Source organism: Sarcophilus harrisii, chromosome 2 (assembly GCF_902635505.1).
Source record: "Sarcophilus harrisii chromosome 2, mSarHar1.11, whole genome shotgun sequence".
NCBI lineage: Eukaryota > Metazoa > Chordata > Mammalia > Dasyuromorphia > Dasyuridae > Sarcophilus > Sarcophilus harrisii.
The window spans coordinates 587,905,435-587,930,530 of NC_045427.1; the positions used below are offsets into that span (position 1 = coordinate 587,905,435).

Consider the following 25,096-nt stretch of genomic DNA (forward strand, 5'->3'; position numbering starts at 1 on the left):
TAAATCTTTCCACATTCTATATTCATCATATTTGTCATATCTAGTCCAACTCATTTTCTAAAAGTGACCCAACAAATGGTTATTAGTTTTTGCACAAAGACCTCTAGTGAAGTAAATTTTATATCTGAAGGAGATTGGTCAATGATAATAAAGTCCCCATAAATATCAAAATATTTATAGCCACATTAGTATGTCCCAATGGTATTTTTTTTATCTTAGCTTTTGAGCTGATTAAATATTGGAGAAGTTGGGAATCAGGGAATAAAAAATATCTAGGTATAATTTGTTCCTATACTTGGGAAAAATAACATCTATTTACTTCACTGTTGAATATTAATTCTAGCTCTATATCTAATTGGTTATGTAACTTTGGGCAAGTCATTTTATCTCCTTTTTATGCTTTAGTTTCTTAATTTATCAAATAAGCATAATGATGGCTGCTCTGTCTAGATTGGGAATATTTTAATTGTCAAGAAAAATACCAAAAGCTTTGTAATGTTATAAAACATTATATGAATTTATCATTATTTTGTAATTGCTTTCCATATTAAGAGTTCTTAAACCATTTTTGTATCATGGATCTCTTTGGTGGCCTGGTGAAGTCTCCACGGACCCTTCTTAGAAGTTTTTAGTGCATCAATTAAAATACAGAGAATTACAAAAATATTTAATCCTGTTAAAATGCAGTTATCAAATTTAAAAAAAAGTTTATAAATAAAGACTACAGGTTAAGAACTTTTACTTTATACTAATAGTCAAAATGTAATAATCACATAAAAATACTATCAGTATTGTTATTCAGTTGATAGATAGAGGCATAGACATCAAATTATGGGATGAAAGCAGGATAACCTTTTCTGATAGTTGTTGTGTTTTATTCCTAGTTACTTATTGATATCAGCCATTAACTTCCATCTGTGAAAGAAAAGACTTATTTCTTCAATTCTTCATTGCTTAAAAATATGCCTCTATCTTTCTCCAGAGGTTGGAATCAAGAAATGGGAAATAGAGAGTCAGAATGCTTAGAACTTTCCTTCTGCCTAATAATGAGAATAGAGAAAATTGAGCCTAGAGTGGGCTGTGTTTTAGAATTTGTGGGTCTTGGGCACAATTTGTCTCCTTGCAGATGTCACTAGATGTTTGATAGTTGATGGTACATTCAGGATTCCAAGTTAGAATGATCCACTTAATCCTAAAAGGTGAGTTAATATGTGCATTAAGGAAAACAGTTTTGCAAATAGAAGATTGGAAAGTTGTGGCTAGATAATAGTTGATAATCTGGAAAATATCTGGGAATTATCATGTTTCTCTTAATGAGCTTGTCCTCAGTATAGATAATTTAATAGGCCAACCATAAAAATAATACAGTAGCAGACTAAATTAAGAAGTACATAGTATTTAATTTAGTTCAGGGTGCTATATTTCAAAAAGAACATTGACAAGCTAGAGACTATCCATAAAGGTGAAAAGCCTGGAGACCATATCATATGAAGAATGGTTGAGGAACCTGAGGGAGTTTAGCATGGAGGAAAACTGACCTCTAGGGGATGGAATGAGAGCTGTCATCAAGTTATAGTATGGAAGGAGGCTTACATATCCAGTAGAATACAAGCTCTGAGAACAGGGATTGTTTTGTCTCTTCAGTGTCTGGTAGTTGTAGCTTGTTGGATTAAATTATTGACATGTACTACTTGTTCCAAAGGATAATACATGTAAGGGGTGCCTGGAAGTTACAGTCAGATTTAGATTCACTATAAGGAAAAATCTTTTATGTGATAATTGTTATCAGAACTACATGGAAATGGAAAAATTGTTAGGAATTAGTGGATTTTCCCTCCCTGGTGGTCTTTGAGTGAATGCTGATTTAGATCCTAGATCAGTGACCTCTTGTGATAGATGTTAGTTAATTGTTGCCCTTCATTCTCAAAGTGGACCAAAATGACATCATTATGTCAGAGTCAAAGTACAGAGTGTCCAACTGTGGCTGATCAGACCAGTGTGAATTCAGAATGCTCTGCCACAGATCATACACATATACTCCCTATGAACATTTGGCGTGGGTTTATTTTATTTTTTTTAACTTTGAATATCTTCTGTTTTTTTCTGAGCTGATTCTGCTTTGCTCATAGTGGACAGCACCTTCTCTGATGGGAGCATGCCATGTTGGGCAGTCCTGTGCTAGTGTCTCCCATGTCATTCTTTTTTTTTTTTTTTTTTTAATTTAATAGCCTTTTATTTACAGGATATATACATGGGTAACTTTACAGCATTAACAATTGCCAAACCTCTTGTTCCAATTCTTCACCTCCTACCCCCCCCCCTCCCCCAGATGGCAGGATGACCAGCAGACGCTAAATATATTAAAATATAAATTAGATACACAATAAGTATACCTGACCAAAACGTTATTTTGCTGTAGAAAAAGAATCAGACTCTGAAATATTGTACAATTAGCTTGTGAAGGAAATCAAAAATGCAGGTGTGCATAAATATAGGGATTGGGAATTCAATGTACTCCCATGTCATTCTAAAGTTCTTAAGAGAGAATTTAAAAGTATTCTTTTATCGCTTTTTCTGACCACCGTGTGAGCACTTTCCCTGTCTGTAAAATAATCTTTTTGGTAAACATGTATTTGCCATTCGAGCAATGTGGCCATGTGGATGTAGTGGGTAGAGACAGTTGGACTTGATGCTTAGAAGACCCAAGTTCAGATACAAGTCATTTAGTCTCTCTTCCCCCTTAGTTTCCTCATTTGTAATACCAGCTATTCCATAGGATAGAAATAGGTTACATTGTAAATACATATTATAAACCTTAAAACATTGTATAAATGTTAGTTACCCAGAACTAGTAGAGCACCCTGGGGGTGCCATAGTGCACATAGTGTTGGATTTGGCATCAGGAAGCTTCATCTTCCTGAGTTCAAATCTGATCTCAGATACTAGCTGTGTGATATTAGGCAAGTCACTTTACCCTGTTTGCCTCAGTTCCTCATGAACTGCAGAAAGAATTGGAGTATCTTCACCAAGAAAACTCCAAATGAGTTGACAAAGAGTTGAGTATAACTGAAAAGACTGAACAGCAATAAACTAAAGCTGAAAAGGTCTTTAGAAGCTTTCTAGTCCAACTTTCTCCATTTATAAATGAAGAAACCAAGACCCAGGAAGGAACTTGCCCGTAATCACACAGATTCAGTGAGACCTGGAATTTGAAATCAGGTTCTTTGACTTCATAGTTCTTTGACCATGGTTCTTTATATTATAGCATAATGACTACTTGGGCTGGGAACTGGGTGTCCTGCAGTAGATTTTTTTATAGATAATGTGATATGCCTGCTCATTTGGTAACTCCTTCTTCATACCATTCTATCTAGCTCCTAAATGACAAGACTGTGACTCTCATGAGCCTTGTGTAATTGTAATTTTTGTCTCCCAGCCTGTCCTTATTGAATATAAGTCTTTTACTTAGGCACATCCTTTGGGCACAAAATTATTTTGGGTGTATGAAGCCATATCAGAATTAATGAGATGATCTAGTTGTAAGAAATAAATATATTATTGGACCAGCTCCCTTTTATTATTGATCAATTCACTAATCAAACATTTATTAAGTACCTACTATTTGCTAGATACTGTGTTTGGCAGTCTGGTATTTGAATTCTGTAGCTACATGTAATAAAAATTTTAGATATTATTGCAAATCTAGTCACTTATCTTGGAAAAAAATTAAAGGTAAGCTAATATGGAACTAACTTCTAAGATATGGAAACAAAATTTGAAGTCAACTTTTAAAGAAATGGAGGAAAGTAGATTAAGTACATTGTTTTCTATCTACTCTTAACATTTACCTTAAAATACAGTTTATACTCAAACCTTTCTACTTAATTATCCAAAAATTTTTATTACATGATATCTTGTGATTTTATTATAACTATTAGATACAGTTTTGATTATTGTCATTAGGTCAGAGTCCTTAATATCATACATTATCACTATCAACAATATTGATTTTTAAAATTCTATTATTCCTTATTATGTTCATCTGGTTTGTCTTTCCCATGTTCACTACTACTATTTTTTCTGGTGTCTATTCCTGTATTAATCTCACTCTGCCATTTTCTTCAAAGGAGTTAGGTTTAATCAGAGATTAAATCTTCTAGAGCTTGACTAGTTAAATATAAATGTTAGTACATTTAGGTTGTGAATATACCGCTCAGTCACCTACTCAGTTTTTTCCCATTATTTGGTCATGAAATGACTTCCACTATTCTTTTGCCTGTTTGCTGGTTAGCAAGTAATGAGACAAGAATGTGAGAGCTTTAGGAAAAATCTATCACCATAACAAAAAACAAACAAACAAACAACTGTTTCAAGGTATGTATTGATCTCAGGATAAAGGGGAACCAGTAATTCAGTCACTCTGAACTTGCAGAACTCAGTAAGCTAACAATGACTGCGTCCAATAGCAGTATACTGAAACTCCCAGACAGAGGGAAGCCAGCAGAAGTAAGTTTGGGTTAGGAACTTATAATGCTCTGACCAGAAGGGCAGTGAGCTTGCAGGTCCCCAGACTGAGCTGTGAAAACAACATAAGTGCATAAAAGAGCAAAAGCTCAAACTAGATGTCATACTGGACTAACAAGGAACAAAGTTAAGAATTAGTCTGGAAGAATAAAAAAGACACCCCCCCCCCCCAATACAGTGATGATAGAGAAACTCAAGACAAACTCAGAAAAAGAAAATGATTTGAAAATATAAACTGAGCTTCAGAGAAAAATGCAGATTGGACACAAGCCCAAGAAAAATTTCTTGAAGAGATAAAGAAAATTATTGTTTTCTTTTTAAAGAGCAAAATACATATGAAACTAATGATATTTCATTTAAGTATCTTCATTTAAAAGGAAAAGTTCCCTTAAGCCTCTGAAATAACTTCTCTTACTTGCCTTATTTTTATCTTTACCCAGTGAATTGATAGTTTTCCTTGGTACTTAGAATCAAGAACTGTTATTCACACATGACATTTCATCTCCTCTCTCTGTACCTTTACATTTACCTCTACAGCCAAAGTGACCCTGGTTAGTCTCCTCCACCCCTCCTCCCTCCTATAACTCTCTGTATCCTTGTAGAATATATTCCTCCTCACTTTTTACAATCTTCAATTTCCTTCAAAGTTCAAGCCCTTTAGAAATGTTTTCTTCTATAGAGGTTGAACTTTGAAGAGGATGCTATCATCTATAGGAACCTTCCTGATTCTCCTAGATTCCTCTGCCAGACACAAGATGTGTGTGGCTTTAAAGACATTTAAAAAATCAAACAGTCAATTTTTGCCTATGGGCAAAAATTTATGTTACTAATATATGTACCATTAGGTATTGGGGGAAATAGAGATTTTGGATATGATAGTTCCTATTTTGTAAGATAATAAATTTTGCTATCTTATTTAGTAAGATAGTAAATTTGGGTAATAAATATAATTATAGTACATAATACTAAATGGCTAGTGTATTAGATTCAGAACAAAATGCTGTATGAGGATCAAGGGAGAAAAGATTGTTAAAAACTGGGGGAAGATAGAAAATCTTTCAGGTCCCACATAACTTTGTTTTCCGTGTTTATTAAAATTAACTTTTTATTTTTAAAAGTCATTCTGGAATAGATTTTTTTATAGTTAAGGAACTCCCATCAGAAGGAAGAAGATATAGTCTGGAATAACTGAAAATGTAGGGTTTTGCTTTTGCTAACCACCCACTCTGTTGGCTTTGAGTGCATAAGTATATGTACTCCCAAAGTGTTGCTGTTTATAAATTTGGTGTTGCTTGTCTTTGAAATGTATATACATAAATATTTGTGTATGTATGTGACATATACACATATCTATGTTATATAGTCTCATATGTATTCTTTGATCTTCGATGTACAAAACTGAGAAGTTAAATTAACTATTTTTAAAGAGTAAATAAGCAAATTTTTTAAGTTTAAAATATCATTAAAATTAATATCCACTGGGAAGAATATATCCAAGTATCTCATTTCAGTTGAGCAGGGACCGTTAAATTCTTTCAACCTTTATCAAAGGCAACAAGTAACCTTTAATTTGGTTTCACTGAAGTTGTTAAGGTTTCATTTCTCCTTTCTTTAGGTATTTTATTTTAACAAAGAATATTGTATGTTATATATGTATATATTATATATCATACTAAGAATATGTGCACATAGTTGCAATAGGTATAATGTTCCATTCACATGTCCCTTTCAACATTTTTCAAAAACTTTTTGTATGCTATTTAACCATCTCATTTTATCCCAATAACAACTAACCCCATGAGCTTGCTGAAATCTTCATTTTAAAGATATAAACACAAATAAATTATACTGTGGAACATTTGACATCAAGATCATTTGATTATAAATTTTTATAGTACTTTAAAAATTCTAAATTAGAACTTAAATGGAACTTATTTATACATGTTCATGAATAAACTATAAATTCCCATTAAATTGATTTGAATTTTATTCTTGTTTCTCTAAATTATTATAGTCCAATAAAAATCCAAGGCTTTAGCCTTAGTTTACTTATAAGTAAACTGAGTCAGAAGGATAAATCTTAACAATTTCAACTAATAACAATTTCCATATTAAGAATCGATTTTGCTCACTGTCTCTTCCATCCTAATGGAAAAGTGGGATGACCGCGTTAGCACCTTGGGTACCTTAGAATCAGCCAGAGTTGGGATAAACAAAAGTCCTTGGTTTTTATTCTTGATCTTTAGAGGTAGGAGTGAATTGGATGGAAGCAGAATCTCCATGACCTTCCTTCTTCCTCCTCTACAGCCAAAGTGACCCTGGTTAATCTTACTCCACCTCTACTCCCTCCTACAACTCTCTGTATACACCAATTATCGAGCCAGCACAGGATAGTGGGAAGGGCCATTCTCCAAGCACATGCCCATAGAATATTGTCCAATCGGTAATTAGCCTTAAGTGCTCTAACTGACCTCAGTGCATTGACTCAAGAGCTTCAGCCCTTTACAGAAAAGTCCTTTTAAGCACAAATTTGGGGGGGAGGGGGGGGAGAGGAACAGCTCCAGATTTGTCCAGATAAACATTTTGAGATTGTATATGAAACTCTCTTTAATCCATAGATACAGATCATATCATATGCTTGTAAAAGAATTTCATGATTGGGTAGGCTTTGGTAAAGCATAAACTTCAAATATAGAAAAATGAAAAGTGTCCTCTACAATGAGACCCAAGTTGGTTAACTGAGATATAATTTTTGTTGTCATCCTAGGCCAAGTCTTCCCATTCCAAAACTTCCTAAAATCCAAGAAATTTAAAATTGGATGAGTCTTTAGAGAGCAATAAAGGCCAATGCTCTCATATAATAGAGATGGAAATCTAGAACCAGAGAGGAAATGGGCTTGTTACCCCTACTTTGACTTCAGTTTCTTCCCTTCTCCATCTCAATCCTATATTTAACCAGTTCAATATTACATTATTTTCTTTAATCTCAAATTCCTTGCTCTTTGTTTCACATGCCCTTTCCACACATACCTTGACAAAATTGGGATCCTGGATTTCTTCAACTCTCCAAAGTTTTTCTTTCTTTCTGCTGAAGACTTTGTCTCACACTATACTGAAAAAATAGAAGTCAATTACCAAAAGCTTCCCTCTTTTCCCTTTCTTTACATCTCAGGACCCCGTGACCTTACCTTTCATTCTCCTCTACTTTATTTCAGTTCTAATCCTGAAGTGGCCTTTCTCCCAACCAAAGCCAATCTTTCTTTATGAGCCTTTGATCTCATTCCCATTCACATCTTTCATCAAATTATTATCATAACCATTCTCTTTCTCTAATTTTCAACTACTTTTTGGACATTTACAAATGGATGTCATAAAGATCTCAACCTCAGCATATCCAAAAGAGAACTTGTTTTTTCCCTAAGTTTACCTCTCTTCTGATCTCCCATTCTAGTTACCCAGGTTGAATACACCTCCATAATATCCCTTATATACATCCCTTTCTTTTTTTTCTGCTTGTACATTTACCCCCCCTAGTACAGGACTTCCTCACATTTCATCTAGACTATTGCAATAGTGTTCCTGCCTCCAGTCTCTCTGCTCTTGAGTCCATCCTCCTGCTTCCAAAGTAATATTCCTAAATTACAGGTCTGACTTTGTTACTATACAACTCAATAAACACCATTGGCTCCTGATTGTCTTGTCAGTCCCTTCACAACCTATCTCCAATATTCCATTTACATGCCTTTTAACATTAACATATTTATATTCCATGTTATTCCTCACTTTTAGAAATAACAATTCCTGCAAATGATTATTTATTATGCTATGGCAGGAATTTCCCTATGTTCCTGATTGTTAAGTTTATTATTGACTTTTGCCTTCCCCATTTCTTGTAAGATCTCTTTGAGTTCATACCTTCCCACTTTTTCTGTGTTGATTGCCCCTAGGAGTTCTGATTTTTCTCCTGAAACACAAGGTCTTTCTAAGCATCATTCCCTACAAATTATACCCCTTGTAATGTCCCCATCTTCCTTTATATAGAGTAGGGTATCAGTTTCCTCATCTATCAGGTCCTTTACAGATCTAACATTCTATATTTTAGTATTTTCTTGACCCTAAACCTCCTGGAACATAAATGAAATTGTAACTGGAAGATATTAGGAACTGCACAGGTATTCATGCAAACATACTTTCTGGTGGTACAGTGTCCAAAGTGAACTTTCTGACAGAAGTTTAATCCAAATTTGAGTTGAAACAGTCTTTCTAATTTGAATATGATTATCTGTTCTACCAATTACTGTTGTTATCACACAGTTTTAAACAAGCATTCAAGGTAAACTAGTACCTACTTTATTTTTCCTTCCCAGCACTTCATGATATTTGGCTAAAACAATAAAAACCTTTCTTACTTCCCACCACTAGTCAACCATAGTGAAGTGATTAGATTTAAGAAGTGCTTTCCTACAGACTCTGAGAGAACATATAATTAGAGTTCACTTCCTGGACCTCATAAATATGGTTAAGGAGGCCTAGGAATTCTAGTTGATAAGCAATATTTTAGTATTCTTCAAGCCAGGTTTTTAAAACAATATGTATATTCTCTCCACCAAAACAAAATACAAATCCTCAGTAAATAGTTTTTGAGTTTCTCTGACTTGTAAGAACTCCTCAGTTTACGGTAATTTTTCTTGATGATGATCTTTATTAATCTAGATTGATCAGTCATATATAAGGGCACACATTCAGGCTGCTTCTGGGCTTGCAAGCCTTTCTGTTTCCCAATTTGGGGTAGAATTTTCACTTTAGCTTTCAAACACCAAAAGCCACTTCAGAGCCATGAATTGAATTCAGAATAGGACTTTAGTGGAGGATAAAAGACACTGTTTAGTTGGACACTTGAGTTCCTAATTTAGAGTGATTCATATTAAACTGTGTATAAAAAAATCAAGAATAGTCAGTTTTCAGTTAATGTATTTTTTTTAAGCCACAGGAAAGTTATGAAGTGTTCCCAGAAGCCCTTGATTAAAATTGAACTTCCTTTTAGTCCTCCAATAGCATTCTGCATTTTTTCTGGCATGTATTTTACATCGTACTTATCTCTGTGTGCTGTGTCTCACCACCCATATTGTAAGCCTCATGAGAGCATAAAGCACATTTTATTCATTATTGTATATTCCTTGTGTGTGATATAGCAGTTAAAACTACTATATTTTTTTAATGATATTTTATCATTTGTTATCTTTATATTATTTATAATATTTAAATATTTATATTATGTATTATTTATAATATATTTTTATAACATAACAGGTTATTTACTGCATATTTGCTGACTTTAATTGTTGAGACTACTCAACAAATTCCTCATTTACCTTTTTCTCACCTATTGTGTTTCCTGAGAGAATTTCTCCTCTTTTCCTTGCTATCTTTTGACTAATTCTTGTACTGCTCTTCTGGGTTTTCTATGTTGTGTGTACTTCAGTGTCCTCCTATAGTTTGTATTTTTCTCTATCATCCTGGCCAAATACTGCCATCAGCTGGATGTTGGTATAAAGGATAAAATATGAAAATGACAAATTGGATATGTAAATTTCCCTAATGTTTTCATTTAGGAGGGTCTATAAGTCACTTAATCTTATCTCTTTCATTTAGGAAGCACTGTAACCTGATGTATCAGGTAAGCTGTAAGAGCAGAACTGGTCAGTGTATGACCAGGATTAAAATTAATATTAGCCTTTGTATTCCTGGAATGAAACAAATTATATTTATATTCCAGAAACTCAAGACAATCTACAGAGAAGTTAATGAAGGTATACATAAGTGACTTCAGTAAAGGAACAGATTTTAAAAAATCATCCATATCCTATATAATAGAACCAGAATGCAAAAGGGGGGGGGGGGAATTAATGTATAGTGAAATATAAAAAGACCTATACAAAGACAATTTGAAAATTATTTTGAAAGACAAGCATGATGAGATTTTTATATTCTATATGCCTCTTAGTCATATTAGGACTGCGTTATTTCTTTTTAAAAATCTTTTTCTATGAAATTAAACTATTTACAAATATAAACTTCTTAATAATCAAGAGACAGAAAAAAATTCCAAATTTAACATAATAGTAACAGAATTGCTCTTCATAATTTTAAATGTTTCATTGACCTTTTTTGGTATAACTATCACACCCAATCCTACCTTTCCCTGTTTTCTTCTGTATCACCCTCTTCTTTTTTATATAAATAATAGATTTTTATTTTCAAAACATATGCAAAAATAGTTTTCTATATTCACTCTTATAAAGCCTTGTGTTCCAAATTTTTCTTCCTCCCTTCCTTCACTTTCCCCAGACAGCAAATAATCCAATATGTTAAACATGTGCAGTTCTTCTATGCATATTTCCACATTTATCATGCTGCACAAGAAAAATCAGATCAAAAAGGGGAAAATGAGAAAAAAACAAGCAAGCAACAAAAATATGAAAAAACTATATTGTAATCCACATTCATTCCCCATAGTCCTCTTTCTGGATGGAGATGGTTCTCTCCATCACTAGTCTATTAGACTTGGCTTGAATCACCTTATTGTTAAAAAGAGCCATAATTGATCATTACATTAGTTCTATTCACTTCACTTAGCATCAGTTCATGTAAATCTCTCCAAACTCTTTGACATCATACTGCTAATCATTTCTTAATAGAACAATAATATTCCATAACATTCATATACTATAACTTATTTAGCCATTCCCCAACCGATTGGCATCTACTCAGTTTCCAGTTCCTTACCACTACAAAAAGGGCTGCCACAAACATTTTTGCACAACATTTTCCCCCTTTTTTATGATCTATTTGGGAAACAGGCCCAGTAGAGACACTGCTGGATCAGTATACACAAGTTATCCATTTTGCATTTTATACTGTACTCTAGTTCTTCTTTGGCCATAAATTCCTTCCTTCACACATTTGAGAAATAGACTATCCTTTGTTCTTCTAATTTGCTTATGTATCACTCTTTTTTATTAAAGCTTTTTATTTTTAAAACATATGCATGGATAATTTTTAACATTCATCGTTGCAAAAATCTTGTGTTCCAAATTTTTTCCCTTCCTTCTCTTCACTCCCTCCTTTAGATAGCAAGTAATACAATATATGTTAAAGATGTGCAATTCGTCTATTATGTATCGTTCTTTATGTCTAAATCAAGAACCCGTTTAGACCTTATCCTGATATAGTGTTTAGGTATCAGTCAATGCCTAATTCTGCTATATGCTATATGAAATGTTAGTCTAAGCCTAAATTTCTACTTTATCCAGTTTCCAGTTTTCTCAACAATTTTTGTCAAATAGTTCTCATTCCAGAAGCTGGGGTCTTTGTATCCCCCCTCTTCAAATAAAGACCCTCTCTTCTACCAAACTTAATGGAATAAAACAAATTTACACACTGGCCATTACTAAAAATGTATCTCACTCTGTAGCTTTAGTATATAGCCTCTTTAGTAAGAGATAGCAATTATGCATTATGTTCCTTTACATAATTAATTTCTTTGTACACATTGTTTTCATTTTATATTAGTACATACATGTATTAGGTTTTTCTGATTCCATTCTTTTCATTATTTCTTATGCTATTATAATATTTCATTATGTTCATATATCATAATTTATTCTGCTATATCCTATTAAGTGACACTATATTTCTAATTCTTTGTTAAAAATAAAAGGTATTGCCATAAAGATTTTTATTGATGTGGATTTTTTGCTATTTAAAAAAAAACTTTTTGAGGACTGCTTAATGTGGTGTAGATTTGACAAAGTTTATGAACAATTTAATGACTTTGAGGATATCATTTTAAATTGCTCTCTAGAATGATTGGACCTAATCATACTTCTATTAACAGTGAGTGCATTAAGTATACCTTTCCTAAAACCCTTCCAAAAATGTCCTTTTTCATCACCTTTGTTAATATAGTGGTTGTTAGGTAGAAGTTCATTGTTTTAATTTGTATCTTCTTACCTAAGTGATGTTCATATAAAAAGAGGCAAAAGACAGTTCCTTCAATCAAGGAGTTTACAATGTAATGGGAGAAAGAACACTGCAAACAAAAAATAAGCATAAAGCAAGTTCTATACAAGATACTTGGGAAATAATTAACAGGAGAGTGTTGAGGAATAGGCATTTAATCACCTATTAATTAATTTCTAGAAGACACTAGAATTAAGAGAGATTGGAGAAGGCTTCCATTGAAAGAAAGGATTTTTAGTTTGGACATAAAAAGAAATTAAGGGAATACTGACATTTCCCAGGCACAGATATCTACCTGTAACAATTCTCCTTAAATGGTGGACTATTGGCTTAATGACATTTTAGAAGATTATGCCTGAAATAAAAACTCAGAATAATCTCAAATTATAGAGATTTTACTTGAAATAGCAAAAATTTCGCTCACTGATGCTTAGGACTAGGTGGTCATTATTTTTCTCATGTTGTAATTAACAGTTATCAATTAACACATATAAGGACATCTTAGCTTTCCATTTATAAATTAAGAATAAGGGTATTCTAGAGTTTCACACATTCAGTGAATACATAATGGTTCATTCACAACTGTCCAAAAATTATGTCTACAGTGAGCTCAATTTGTATTCCTTATTAATATGCAAGGTAAAAAAAAATCAATTTTTTGAATCTCATATTTATTGTTACTGAAGTAGAATGGAGAGAGAGAATTGTAGGCTTTAGGGTTAGCCAGAGAAAATACCTGGAACTGAGAATTATAATATCTTGTTTATGGAACAGCCAGGAGGCCAGTAGCACCAGATTAAAGAGTATATATTGAGGCATATTGGAAAGAACAGAGAAGGCTAAGTTATGAGAAGTTTTGAATGCCAAACAGAGGATTTTGTATTTAATCCTAGAAGCTTTTATCAAAAAAATTCATTGTGAAGATTTTTCCCAAGGTAACTTACCTATCATATTCTAATGACATTGATTTTTGTACAAAACCATTTCATCTTGATGTAAACATTTCTCTTTTATCATAAATTTTATGGTAAATTTTCCCCTTATTTGGTCAAGAACAACATCCTTAGTTATGATTGTTGAAGGAATCGTTTCCTTTCCTTCTCAATTATTTATAACGTTACCCTTTATTTTCAGTCATATATCTAAATGTAATTTATGGTATGTGAGGTGAAATGTTAGTCTAAGCCTAAATTTCTAGTTTACCCAGCAATCTTTGTCAAATAGAGAGTCCTTTCTACATTAGGTTGATGTCTTTGGATTTATGAAGCAGTATGCTACTATGTTTAATTGCTTCTGGGTGTAATTTATCTGATATTTATTAATTAACTTTTCTATTTTTAAAATCAGTATAAAATTATTTTTAGATGATTATTGCTTTATAGCATAGATTGAGATCAGTTCTATTAGGTTCCTTTCTTTCTATTTGTTTTTTATTATTTCTCTCCTCCCTCCTTTTTTTTTTTTCTTTTTTTTCAGTAACTTGTAAGATCCAAGTAAACTGCTCTGATAAGTAAAAGTCAGCACCACCCTTTGATAGAGTGTGGTGAAAGGTAGTCTGATAATTTCTCAGATTTTAATCAGTAGACTGCAGGGGAGAGGAAGAGCTATTGATTCTGCTAGATCTGGTTGCTCTGGGATGACAATAGGAAGTTCCTTGGATTTGTGGAGTCTGAGCATGTGATCAGTGTAGGGTAAGGAGTGGGGTCCTTTAAAATTCAGGCCAGCTACATTCTCTGAGTTTTTGTGTCTTTGGACGCCATGAGCTTTTGCTAGCCTGTGTCAGTGAGTCACTCAATATGCATTTATATTAAATGGTGATGGGGTTTTATGTGCTAAGAGTTGGGGATAAGAAAGGCTTTTGTGAAACAATCTTTGCTTTCAGGAGGACCAAATTTTAATGAAGGGAGACAACATGGAAAAACTGTGTATGCATCTATAGACAATGTGATTGGAACTAGAGGGAGAACATTCCAGTTACTAGCAATAGCCAAGTATTGTTATGTGTGAGGCCAGTATAACTAGATTATAGAGATAGTGAAGATTAGGAAAGGAAAGGAAGGGACAGACTAGGAAGTGTTATGGGCCAGAACTCTGAAAAAAGGATTCTTACAAGGTGTTAAGTCAGTGGAATTGTTAAAGACAATGGTTATCTAGTTTAGCATGGTGCTTAATAGTTCTCTAGTTCATACATGTACTTAGTACTTAATATAGTTCCTCAAGATTCACACCTATGATAATGTAGTATATAACAGCTAGCAAGGACTGAATGAGATTCATTCCATCTTCAGTCAGGCTCTTGGTGGCAGGCTGTCCTCCTGCATTTCCCCACTGAGACCAAGGCCAGTCTGAAAGGCTTTCCAAAAAGCTGTCCAGCCCCAGGAAGGAGATAATAAAGAATTTGGACTTTAACACCTGGCTATTCTTTGGTGATTACTTTATTGAAACAAAGGCTGCTCCAAGACCTCTAGAAAATGAACCCAGAACATTACAAGGAAGAGCTTTAAATGCCAGACAGAGATTTTATATGTGATCCTAGAGGTAATAGAGAACCACAGAAGCTTATTGAGTAGTGGGATTTGGATAATGGGATGACATTATCAGATTCATGCTTTAGGAAAGTTACCTGGAAACTAAATGGAGGATAGATTAGAATGAAGAGACAGCTGAGGCAGGAGACTGGGTAGAAAAGGGTCCTGCTGGCATCTCCTATTCTCCTATCCCAGTCAGTTAAGAAGACCCAAGAAGAAATGGATAGAGATACAAAGGAGGTAGGGAGTGCACCAAGACTAGATCATTAGTTGACTGTGGCTATCAAGATAGTCTTCACCCGATCTCAAGATAGTTCTTTCAACTTTATCTTTCTTGGCATTTCTGTTCTTTCCTTATTATTCTTGGCATGATGAGAAGACATTTAATATTTCATGACAGGTGAAGGAGTTTTGAAAGGAACTGACTCGTACTTAGTTTTTGTTTTTTGTTTTTTAATCTTTAGTCTTCCTTACATGTCTTGGTTCTCTCCTTGCTTTCCCTTTCATTGCTCCTTTTTTTTTCCAGCTTCACTTCAATCCATTTGTGAAGCAAAACTTGCAAGTCTCTATTAAGGGTAAGTAGTTATTAAATGTCAATATTGTTAGTAATAGAATTGTATTTAAAAAAAAGAAAATTGTAAAGTGAAATTAGGTATAAAGAATTCATGTCATCAGTTTCTAAAGCCTTTGAAAATTTCAGAAAGATCCCCTTCAAATTCTCTATTACTGTCTTCATTGACTTCCTTTTTTCTCAATAAGCTTTTTTTTGAATTACAAATGTTATCTATCATTTCAAATTGTAAATATATAATAATGTGGTTGTATTATGAGTTAAGTAGACTTTAGTAGACTAGCCTCATAATTACCCAGAATGTGTAACTTGTTTGTCTAAGAAAAAATGCTAAATAGCTGAAAGTCTTCTGGAATACACATTATTTATAAGTCCTATGTGTCCTGTTCTATAATAGTTTGTCCTATACAATTAGTTATTTTATTATCAATCAATAAGTATTTATTAAGCAAGTATGTATGCATGTTTGTGTTAATTGTTGGAAGATGGGGTACCATAAACAATTTCAGACCACAAGACAATTAAAATGCAGGATAGTTTACATTTAATTGCATGAAATGTATATTGCATACTACTAGGCCCTTATGAATTTTTTTTGTCTTTTTAAAATTATTATTATAACTTTTTATTGACAGAACCCATGCCAGGGTAATTTTTTACAACATTAATTATCCCTTGCACTCACTTCTGTTTCGATTTTTCCCCTCTCTCCCTCCACCCTCTCCCCTAGATGGCAAGCAGTTCTGTATATGTTGAATATGTCGCAGTATATCCTAGATACAATATATGTGTGCAGAACCAAACAGTTCTCTTGTTGCACAGGGAGAATTGGATTCAGAAGGTAAAAATAACCCGGGAAGAAAAACAAAAATGCAAACAGTTTACATTCATTTCCCAGTGTTCTTTCTTTGGGTATAGCTGCTTCCGTCCATCATTGATCAGTTGAAACTGAAATAGGTTTCTTTGTCAAAGAAATCCCCTTCCATCAGAATACATCTTCATACAGTACGGTTGTTCAAGTATATAATGATCTCCTGGTTCTGTTCATTTCACTCAGCATCAGGTCATGTAAGTCTCTCCAAGCTTCTCTATATTCATCCTGCTGGTCATTTCTTACAGAACAATAATATTCCATAACATTCATATACTACAATTTACCCAACCATTCTCCAATTGATGGGCATCCATTCATTTTCCTGTTTCTAGCCACTACAAACAGGGCTGCCACAAATATTTTGGCACATACAGGTCCCTTTCCCTTCTTTAGTATCTCCTTGGGTTATGTGTAAGCCCAGTAGTAGCACTGCTGGGTCAAAGGATATGCACAGTTTGATAACTTTTTGGGCATAATTCCAGATTGCTCTCCAGAATGGTTGGATTCATTCACAACTCCACCAACAATGCATCAGTGTTCCAGTTTCCCCACATCCCCTCCATTATTTTTTCCTGTCATCTTAGCCAATCTGACAGGTATGTGGTGGTATCTCAGAGTTGTCTTAATTTGCATTTCTCTGATTAATAGTGATTTGGAACACTCTTTCATATGAGTGGTAATAGTTTCAATTTCATCATCTGAGAATTGTCTGTTCATATCCTTTGACCATTTATCAATTGGAGAATGTAGGCCCTTATGAAATAAAGGAGAAAGAAACTCATTGAAGGCAGAGTAGGCAGGAAATAAAGCATTATAGAGTTAAATAAGACTTGGAGTGAGAAGGATATAAGTTTTGATGGGTGAATAGGATTAATTAAGTGATTCTAGAATATAGAACATTCTAGGTGAGGAGAATATAAGTTAATAGCCCAACAACAAGAATGAGTATGATATGTTAATGGGACTGTAAAAATGGGCTAACTGGAATAAAGGGAGAGTATTGTGGAATAGCATTTACCTGTTAATGGATTGGTTACTGTAGTTTTCCATTTATCCTTAAATTTCTGTAAAATTTTGGATTTTTTTTACTATGAATACTTATTATAATGGTTCTGTTTTGTTTTATGATGGGGAGAGAAAAGAAATGCTTATTAATGGAAGAGCATTATTTTATTTTTTATTTTTTATACATGACCAAACTGTTATTTTGCTGAACAAAAAGAATCAGACTCTGAAATATTGTACAATTAGCTTGTGAAGGAAATCAAAAATGCAGGTGGGCAAAAATATAGGGATTGGGAATTCAATGTAATGGTTTTTAGTCATCTCCCAGAGTTCTTTCTCTGGGTGTAGCTGGTTCAGTTCATTACTGCTCCATTGGAAATGATTTGGTTGATCTCATTGCTGAGGATGGCCAGGGCCATCAGAACTGGTCATCATATAGTATTGTTGTTGAAGTATATAATGATCAAAAAAAAAAAAAAAAAAAAAAAAAAAAAGAAGTATATAATGATCTCCTGGTCCTGCTCATTTCACTCAGCATCAGTTCTTGTAAGTCTCTCCAGGCCTTTCTGAAATCATCCTGTTGGTCATTTCTTACAGAACAATAATATTCCATAATATTCATATACCACAATTTATTCAGCCATTCTCCAACTGATAGGCATCCACTCAGTTTCCAGTTTCTAGCCACTACAAAGAGGGCTGCCATAAACATTCGTGCACATACAGGTCCCTTTCCCTTCTTTATGATCTTTTTATATAAGCCCAGTAGTAACACTGCTGGATCAAAGGGTATGCACAGTTTGATAACTTTTTGAGCATAGTTCCAAACTGCTCGAAGAGCATTATTTTAAAAGTAATTATTTATAGTTAATCATTTTGAAAACAATTAAAATCATGATTGATAAAAATCGCATCATAGAATTTACATGTACAAGAGATCTAAAAGTTCATCACTTCAATGTTACTGAGGTGCCAGATATTCTTTGGGACTTCCCCAAATGTTCTTATTTTCTGCAAAATTTTTTGTGATGATTTTATTACTATAGATAATATGAGTATACTCTTTTGCATTATTGGTTTCTTTAAATAGAATGTGTAATAATGAGCCATACTTTTGTGATAGAAATTTGTGCTATTACAATACGTTAATAATAACAGATTAAATTTAGGTGAAGAGTATGATTTTTTTATTTCTTTAGCTGAACAGATTGTTAACATTTGAAAAGCATTGTATCTGTTGTCTGAAGATCTAAGTTGAAATACTTTCTTGTTTTTTTTCTTGATAAGTGACCATAGATAAGTATACAAAGCAAAACCTCATGCAGAAGAATATGATGGGTTTGAATTTAGAGCGCTTGAGTTTGAATGTGCATATCAGCTTCCTGCTATGTGATCTCAGTTTTGTCTGCATCTATAAAACTTAGTTTCCTTCCAGTTCCCATAATCCAATAAGTCCTTTCACTTCTTAAGACACATTTGCTTTCTCTGTACAATAAAGGGATTGGACTGAATGATCTCTTTGGTCCTTTCTAGTTCTTAAATGTTTTGATTTTTTTTCAAAATTACATTTTTATCAATGCTTTTGTTTTTACATCACAATGATTCCAGAATATTTTCTTCCCTAGGAAATGTCATTTTTTGAAACAAAAATGAAAAAATGGGGGGGAAGCAGTCTATAAAAAATAGCATAGCAAATCTATGTTGACAGTTATATACAATATTTTATATCACAATATTCTTCCCTCTGACATAGTGGCTATGTGACTCTGAACAAGTCACTTAACTTTTCAGTTCTTTGGGCAGCTCTTTAATACTGTAAGGTACAAAAAAAAAAAGGTCTTGCATTGGTTAAAGGAAGGTTCCTTATCAGTGAGTCTCCTGCATTGATGAAAGCACAAATTCAGCCCTAATCACTACTCTCATATCCTATGATACCATTTAAGTTACTTGAAAAAGCTTTACATGCTTTTTCCTTTCTGATCTTCTTTCACTAATAAATTTTTCACAATTTGGCTTTCAGAGTCATCACTTTTTGCAAAACCTTTCAGATTTATATAACTGAATAACTTAGGGATCACAATAAAAGTTGGCAGCAATAAAAAGTATCAAATATTTCACCAAGATTTAATTTTTTATGTAAAAATAAACAAGCACACCTATCTCATTAGTATGCAAATTTGTTTTCATCTTTAATAAATGATAAAATTATATGTACACCAAAGAATTATTTTAAATTAAATTTCGTTATGATTTATTATCAGTAAATATTTGATTTGTATAACTATTTTATATTCTTGTATAATTTGGGTCACATAAAAATTCCTTAGGCAAAAAGTGGTCATGAATGAAAAAAAATTTAAGAGGCTCTGCTTTACACCATATCTATAACATGACCTCAACTATGGATGTATACCAAGGTTGTATTATATAGACTCTTCTTTCTGTATACTATCTCTTGGTAATGTGCTCACATTTGTTTAATTCTTATGATATTCAGACCCATATTAATAGCCTTAGTCTCTCTCCTGATTTCCTGAATCATTAACTGTCCTCTACTTGTTTTCAGCTAGAATACCATTAAGAATACCATAATACCCAGTGTCTAAAATTGAACACATTATCTTTCCTCCAAATATCTGCAGCTCTTCTTAATTTGCCCCTTTCTCTTGAGGACATCACTGTCCTTCCAGTCACCCAGTGTTGCCCTTGACTTTCTGTCTTCATTCATTTCATATATCTAATATGTTAGCTGCTGTGTAGCACAGTGCTTAGAGTGCTAGACTTGGAGTTAGGAAAAAATCTGGGTTCAAATGTCTTAGACACTTGTGTGACCTTGTGAAGGAAGAACATGTCACCTCTAGTTTCCTCATCTATAAAATGAGGATAATAATAGCATCTACCTCACATGATTGGCAGGGGGTCAAATGCAAAAATCTACATCAAGCATTTTATAAACTTTAAAGCAATATACATAATGCTACCTATTATTAATTTTATTGCCACATTTCGTTTTTTCCTCCACAGCATCTGACATCCATCCCTTTGCCTCCATTTTCTCAAGTAGTACTCTTAACATCCCTCACCTGGATGATTACAATACCATCCACAATGTTATCATTGCTTCTTCTCCCCTCTCCAGTTCACACTTGATATAGCTGTCAAAGTGAGAAAGAATGGGAACAAGTGTTTACATGTGGTTAACCTCAGCCCAAAGAAGAGTCATCTCATTGCCAGATAATATCCCTCCAAATACACTTCCCAGAGAACCATCTCATATAATAAACTTTGTTGTTTGATCATTTCATTCATGTACTTGTGACCCCATTTGGGGTTTCCTTGGCAAAACTACTAGAAAGGTTTGCCATTTCCTTCTCTATCTCATTTTACAGATGAGAAAGTGAGGGAAAACAGAGTTAAATGACAAGGTCACAAGATACTATGTATCTGAGGCTTCATTTGAACTCAGAACCTTCTGACTTCAGGCCCAGGGCTTTATTTACTGTGCCACTCAGCTGCCTCCATATAACAAATACTTTTTTTTTTAAAGACTGAAAAATACAGATAAAATAAAGATACATTGAAAATATACATTGTAAAATAATATATATGCATATATAAAATAAAGATACATTGAAAAAGATACATTAACATTGAATCATTTTAATGTGCAATGTGCAACATTTGTGGGTCTTCCTTGTAGATGAGTTAAGGATATTCTCTCATTTTTCTTTACTTAGTTATTCTTAATTTTGTAATTTTGATAATTCACTTTTGATTTTTGTGTGTGTGTGATTTTTCATTTACATTGCTGTAATCATTGTACATATTGTTTTTTGGCTCTGCTTGTTTTACTGTTTAGTTTATGTAGGTCTTTCCATGCTTTGTATTTATCACATTCATCATTTATTATAGTACTCTAATATTCTTTTATGTCCACATATCACTATTTAGCTATTCCCCAATTTATTAAAAAAATCTGCCTTTTTCCAATTTTTTACTATTACAAAAAATGCTGCCATAAATGTTTTGGACATTTTCTCGTTATCAGTGTCTTTCTTGGAGTATAATAAACCCAGTAATAGGCTTTGATTCAAAGGGTATGGACATTTTAGTTATTTTATTTGTATGATTCCAAATTAATTTTTTTTTAATGGTGTACCAATTCACAGCTCCCCAAATATATATTAGAATGCTGTTTATCTAATAATCCCTCCAACACTGACTAGTCAGTCCTCAACAAATTATTAAGTGTCTACTATGTGCCAGGTACTATATTAATCATTAGGAATAAAAATACAAATTAAAAAAATGAAGATAGTCCTGCCCTCAAAGTGTGAGGGAGAAGACAATGCACAGAAGAAAGCTTAAAGGGAGAATAGGGAGAAGCTGCTCAATGTTCGCTGTGATAGAGAGTCTAAAGAAACCTAAAAGCAAGGTTGAGTCATTTCCATTGTTTTTGACTCTGAGACCCCATTTGAGATTTTTCCATTTACATTTGTAGTTCAAGCTGTCTACTGCCTGAGAAAAATATGCATTGCATATCATGCTTGCTTTTGGTCTTTAGATAGATGCTTTTTAATGATGTCTTTTGGAACAAAGGTTCCTCCATGGCTATATTTTGTAGAGTTTTTAGCATAAATGAATACTGTACTTTGTTGATGATTTTTGCCATATTGATAATCACTTTTTTATGATTTCAGTTTTTATGTGATTATATTGCTTTTCTAACATTGAACCATCCTTACCTCCCTGGCATAAAATCAAATTGCTTATAATTAATGATTTTTTGAATTAATTGCTATAGTATATTTGACAGAATTTTGTTTAAAACTTTTGAATTGATATTCATTAATAATATTGGTTTGTAATTTTTATCCATAGGTTTTAAGATAAAGAGGAGAAAAAGGAGAGCTTATGTTGAATAATCTCAATTTTAGTAAAGTAGGGGATAAAATCTTCGTCCAAGAAAGATGGGGGAAAGGAAACATGGAAGCTTGAGAAGAGAAGAGAAGGTTTGGAGAAGTTTTATGGAGAGTGAAATAGGGAATCAGAGAAGAAGAGATTACTTTGATGTAGTGAGGAGCTAGTTGAAGTTGAATCATATAATTTATTTATAATTTAAATGGAGCACCAGACACTAAATGCATTTTTTTTTTAGCTATTTGGAATGGAATTTCTTTTTATTTCTGTCTCTTGGATTTTATTATGATCACATAGATTTGCAGTTGGTTTTAGAGGTTTTATTTTGAAACTTGTAAATTTGCTGAAGTTATTGCCTAACAGTTCTGTTACTTCCAGCTGTGTTCAACTGCTTGTGATGAGGAGTGAAGGAGGCAAGTGGTGGGAGTAATACAGGACTGAGGTTTGGTAAGGGATGTTTGATGATAGGACAAATGGTTGTAGAATAGAAGACAGTGCAATAATAAGTTGGCTAACTACAGGGTTATGATTGGAAAGTAAATGATGACGATCTGAGAACATACTAATGGATGGAGGGATTGGAGGTCTTAGTTAAGGGGAAGAATGTGGGAAGAATGCTTTTGAGTGAAACATAGAAAGTGATGTAATGATGAGAGGTTGTAATCAGATGGAGAAATGTCAGGATTTTTAATTAGAGTGTGGAATATTTGTGGTTAGTGGTGAGATGCTGTTAATGTGTGGTTCTCTCTATGTGTGGATGAAGTAGAGTGAAGGAACACTGAAGCCAAGAGATTTAAAGAAACTGAGGAATTGAGGGTTTGAAGGAGAATCAACATAGATGTTGAAGTGTTTCCTAGTGTAAGGGCAATAGTTGGGGAAAACAGGAAGACAGTGAACCAGATACTGAATTTTCTTGAGAAAGGAAGCACTGTTGTTTTTTTTTTTTTTATTTTTATTACAGCTTTTTTTATTTTCAAAACATATGCATGGATAATTTTTCAACATTGACTCTTACAAAAACCTTGTGTTCCAGATTTTTCCCTCCCTTCCCCTTATTCTCTCCCCTAGATGACAAGTAATCCAATATATGTTAAACATGGTAAAAATATATGTTAAATCCAATATATGCATCCAGATTTATACAATTAACTTGCTGCACAAGAAAAATCAGATCAAAAAAGAAAAAAAAATGAGAAAACAAAATGTGAACAAATAACAAAAAGAGTGAAAATGCTATGTTGTAATCTACACTTAGTTCCCACAGCCTTCTCTCTTGGTGTAAATGGCTGTCTTCATCACAGGATCATTTGAACTGGCCTCAATCCTCTCATAGTTGAAAAGAGCTACATCCAATCTTTGTAATAAATTTCTTGTTGCCATGTACAATGATCTTCTGATTCTGCTCATTTCACTTAGCATCAATTCACATAAGTCTCTATAGGCCTCTCTGAAATCATCCTGATGATCATTTCTTATAAAATAATTATATTCCATAACATTCATATACCATAACTTATTCAGCCATTCTCCAACTGATGGGCATCCACTCACTTTCCATTTCTTGGCTACTATAAAAAGGGTGCCACAAACATTTTTGCATATGTGGGATTCTTTCTCTTCTTATTATCTCTTTGGGATATAAACCCAGTAGAAACTGCTGGATCAAAAAGTTTGCACATTTTGATAGCCCTTTGGGCATAATTCCAAATCGAAGCATTGTTCTATTGGAGCTGGCATATAAGTCACCATAATTTGTATTAGGCAAAAAATTTTGATTGTGAATTTAAAGGAAGAGAGGTAAATCTCTTAGCAGAGAAAAAAGAATATTCCTACTCTCTATCCAGAGAAGTGGGTTGGATGGTATGGGTAAAAATATAGCCAGTGGTTGATTAGAAGGTTTGGGTTATATTGTCATCAGGGTGTGTCACATCTTAGTTATGGCTAATAGATGGAAGGAGTTTTAGAGATAGAATTCTATGACACAGGGAAATCTTGTTTGCTATTGAACTTGTATTCCATAGGGCACAGTGGAAGGGGTGGGCAAGATAAGAATGACACATCGGTTTCAATGAAGATAGTGAAAAGTGACCAGGAAAAAGAAAGTGGAGATATTTTTCTTTTATATGATTGGGAGAGAAACATTTAGGGGTAAGATGAAAAATAACATTCATAGCCTTCAAGGGAATACTGTTACTTGGTAAAGACTAGGAGTGTAATGTATTATTCTTACCTTTTGGACATTTGTGTGAGGAATCAAGTGTTGTTGCAATGGGGATCCCACCTTGCTGGCAGAAGACCCTAGATCTGGGTCTGCTGCTCCTATAGAGTGACCCGAGGAAGAGATGGAGAGGTAGTGGCAGTGTGTGAGTGATACTAATCAATCCACACATCCCCTATCATACAAGCAGAGGCATCTTCTGAAAACTAGTCAGGAATGCCTTAAAGCAGAGTTATCAAACACATAGCCTATTGGCTAAATTCTTCACATATCAGATTAAAATGTAATTGGGAAATACTCAATAAAATAAATAAAAATACAGTAATCCAATGTTGCTGCCCTCCTATTCCCATGAATAATTTATTCCATCTTTTGTTGCAGTTGTTGTTTTTCAGTTGTAGTAATGTCTGACTCTTTGTGACCCCATTTGGGGT

The 25,096-nt window shown here is 33.4% G+C and overlaps 1 protein-coding gene across 1 annotated transcript in view; it reads left to right on the plus strand.

Annotated features, from left to right (window-relative positions):
• LOC116421913 (1-phosphatidylinositol 4,5-bisphosphate phosphodiesterase epsilon-1-like) overlaps positions 1-16,264 on the plus strand; it is a 64,445-nt gene extending 48,181 nt beyond the window's left edge. The window contains exon 3 of the mRNA XM_031956089.1: positions 15,601-16,264. Coding sequence (XP_031811949.1) covers positions 15,601-15,657 — 57 coding nt within the window. The 3' untranslated portion in view covers positions 15,658-16,264. The remainder of the gene's footprint in view (positions 1-15,600) is intronic.
• The last annotated feature ends 8,832 nt before the right edge of the window (positions 16,265-25,096 follow it).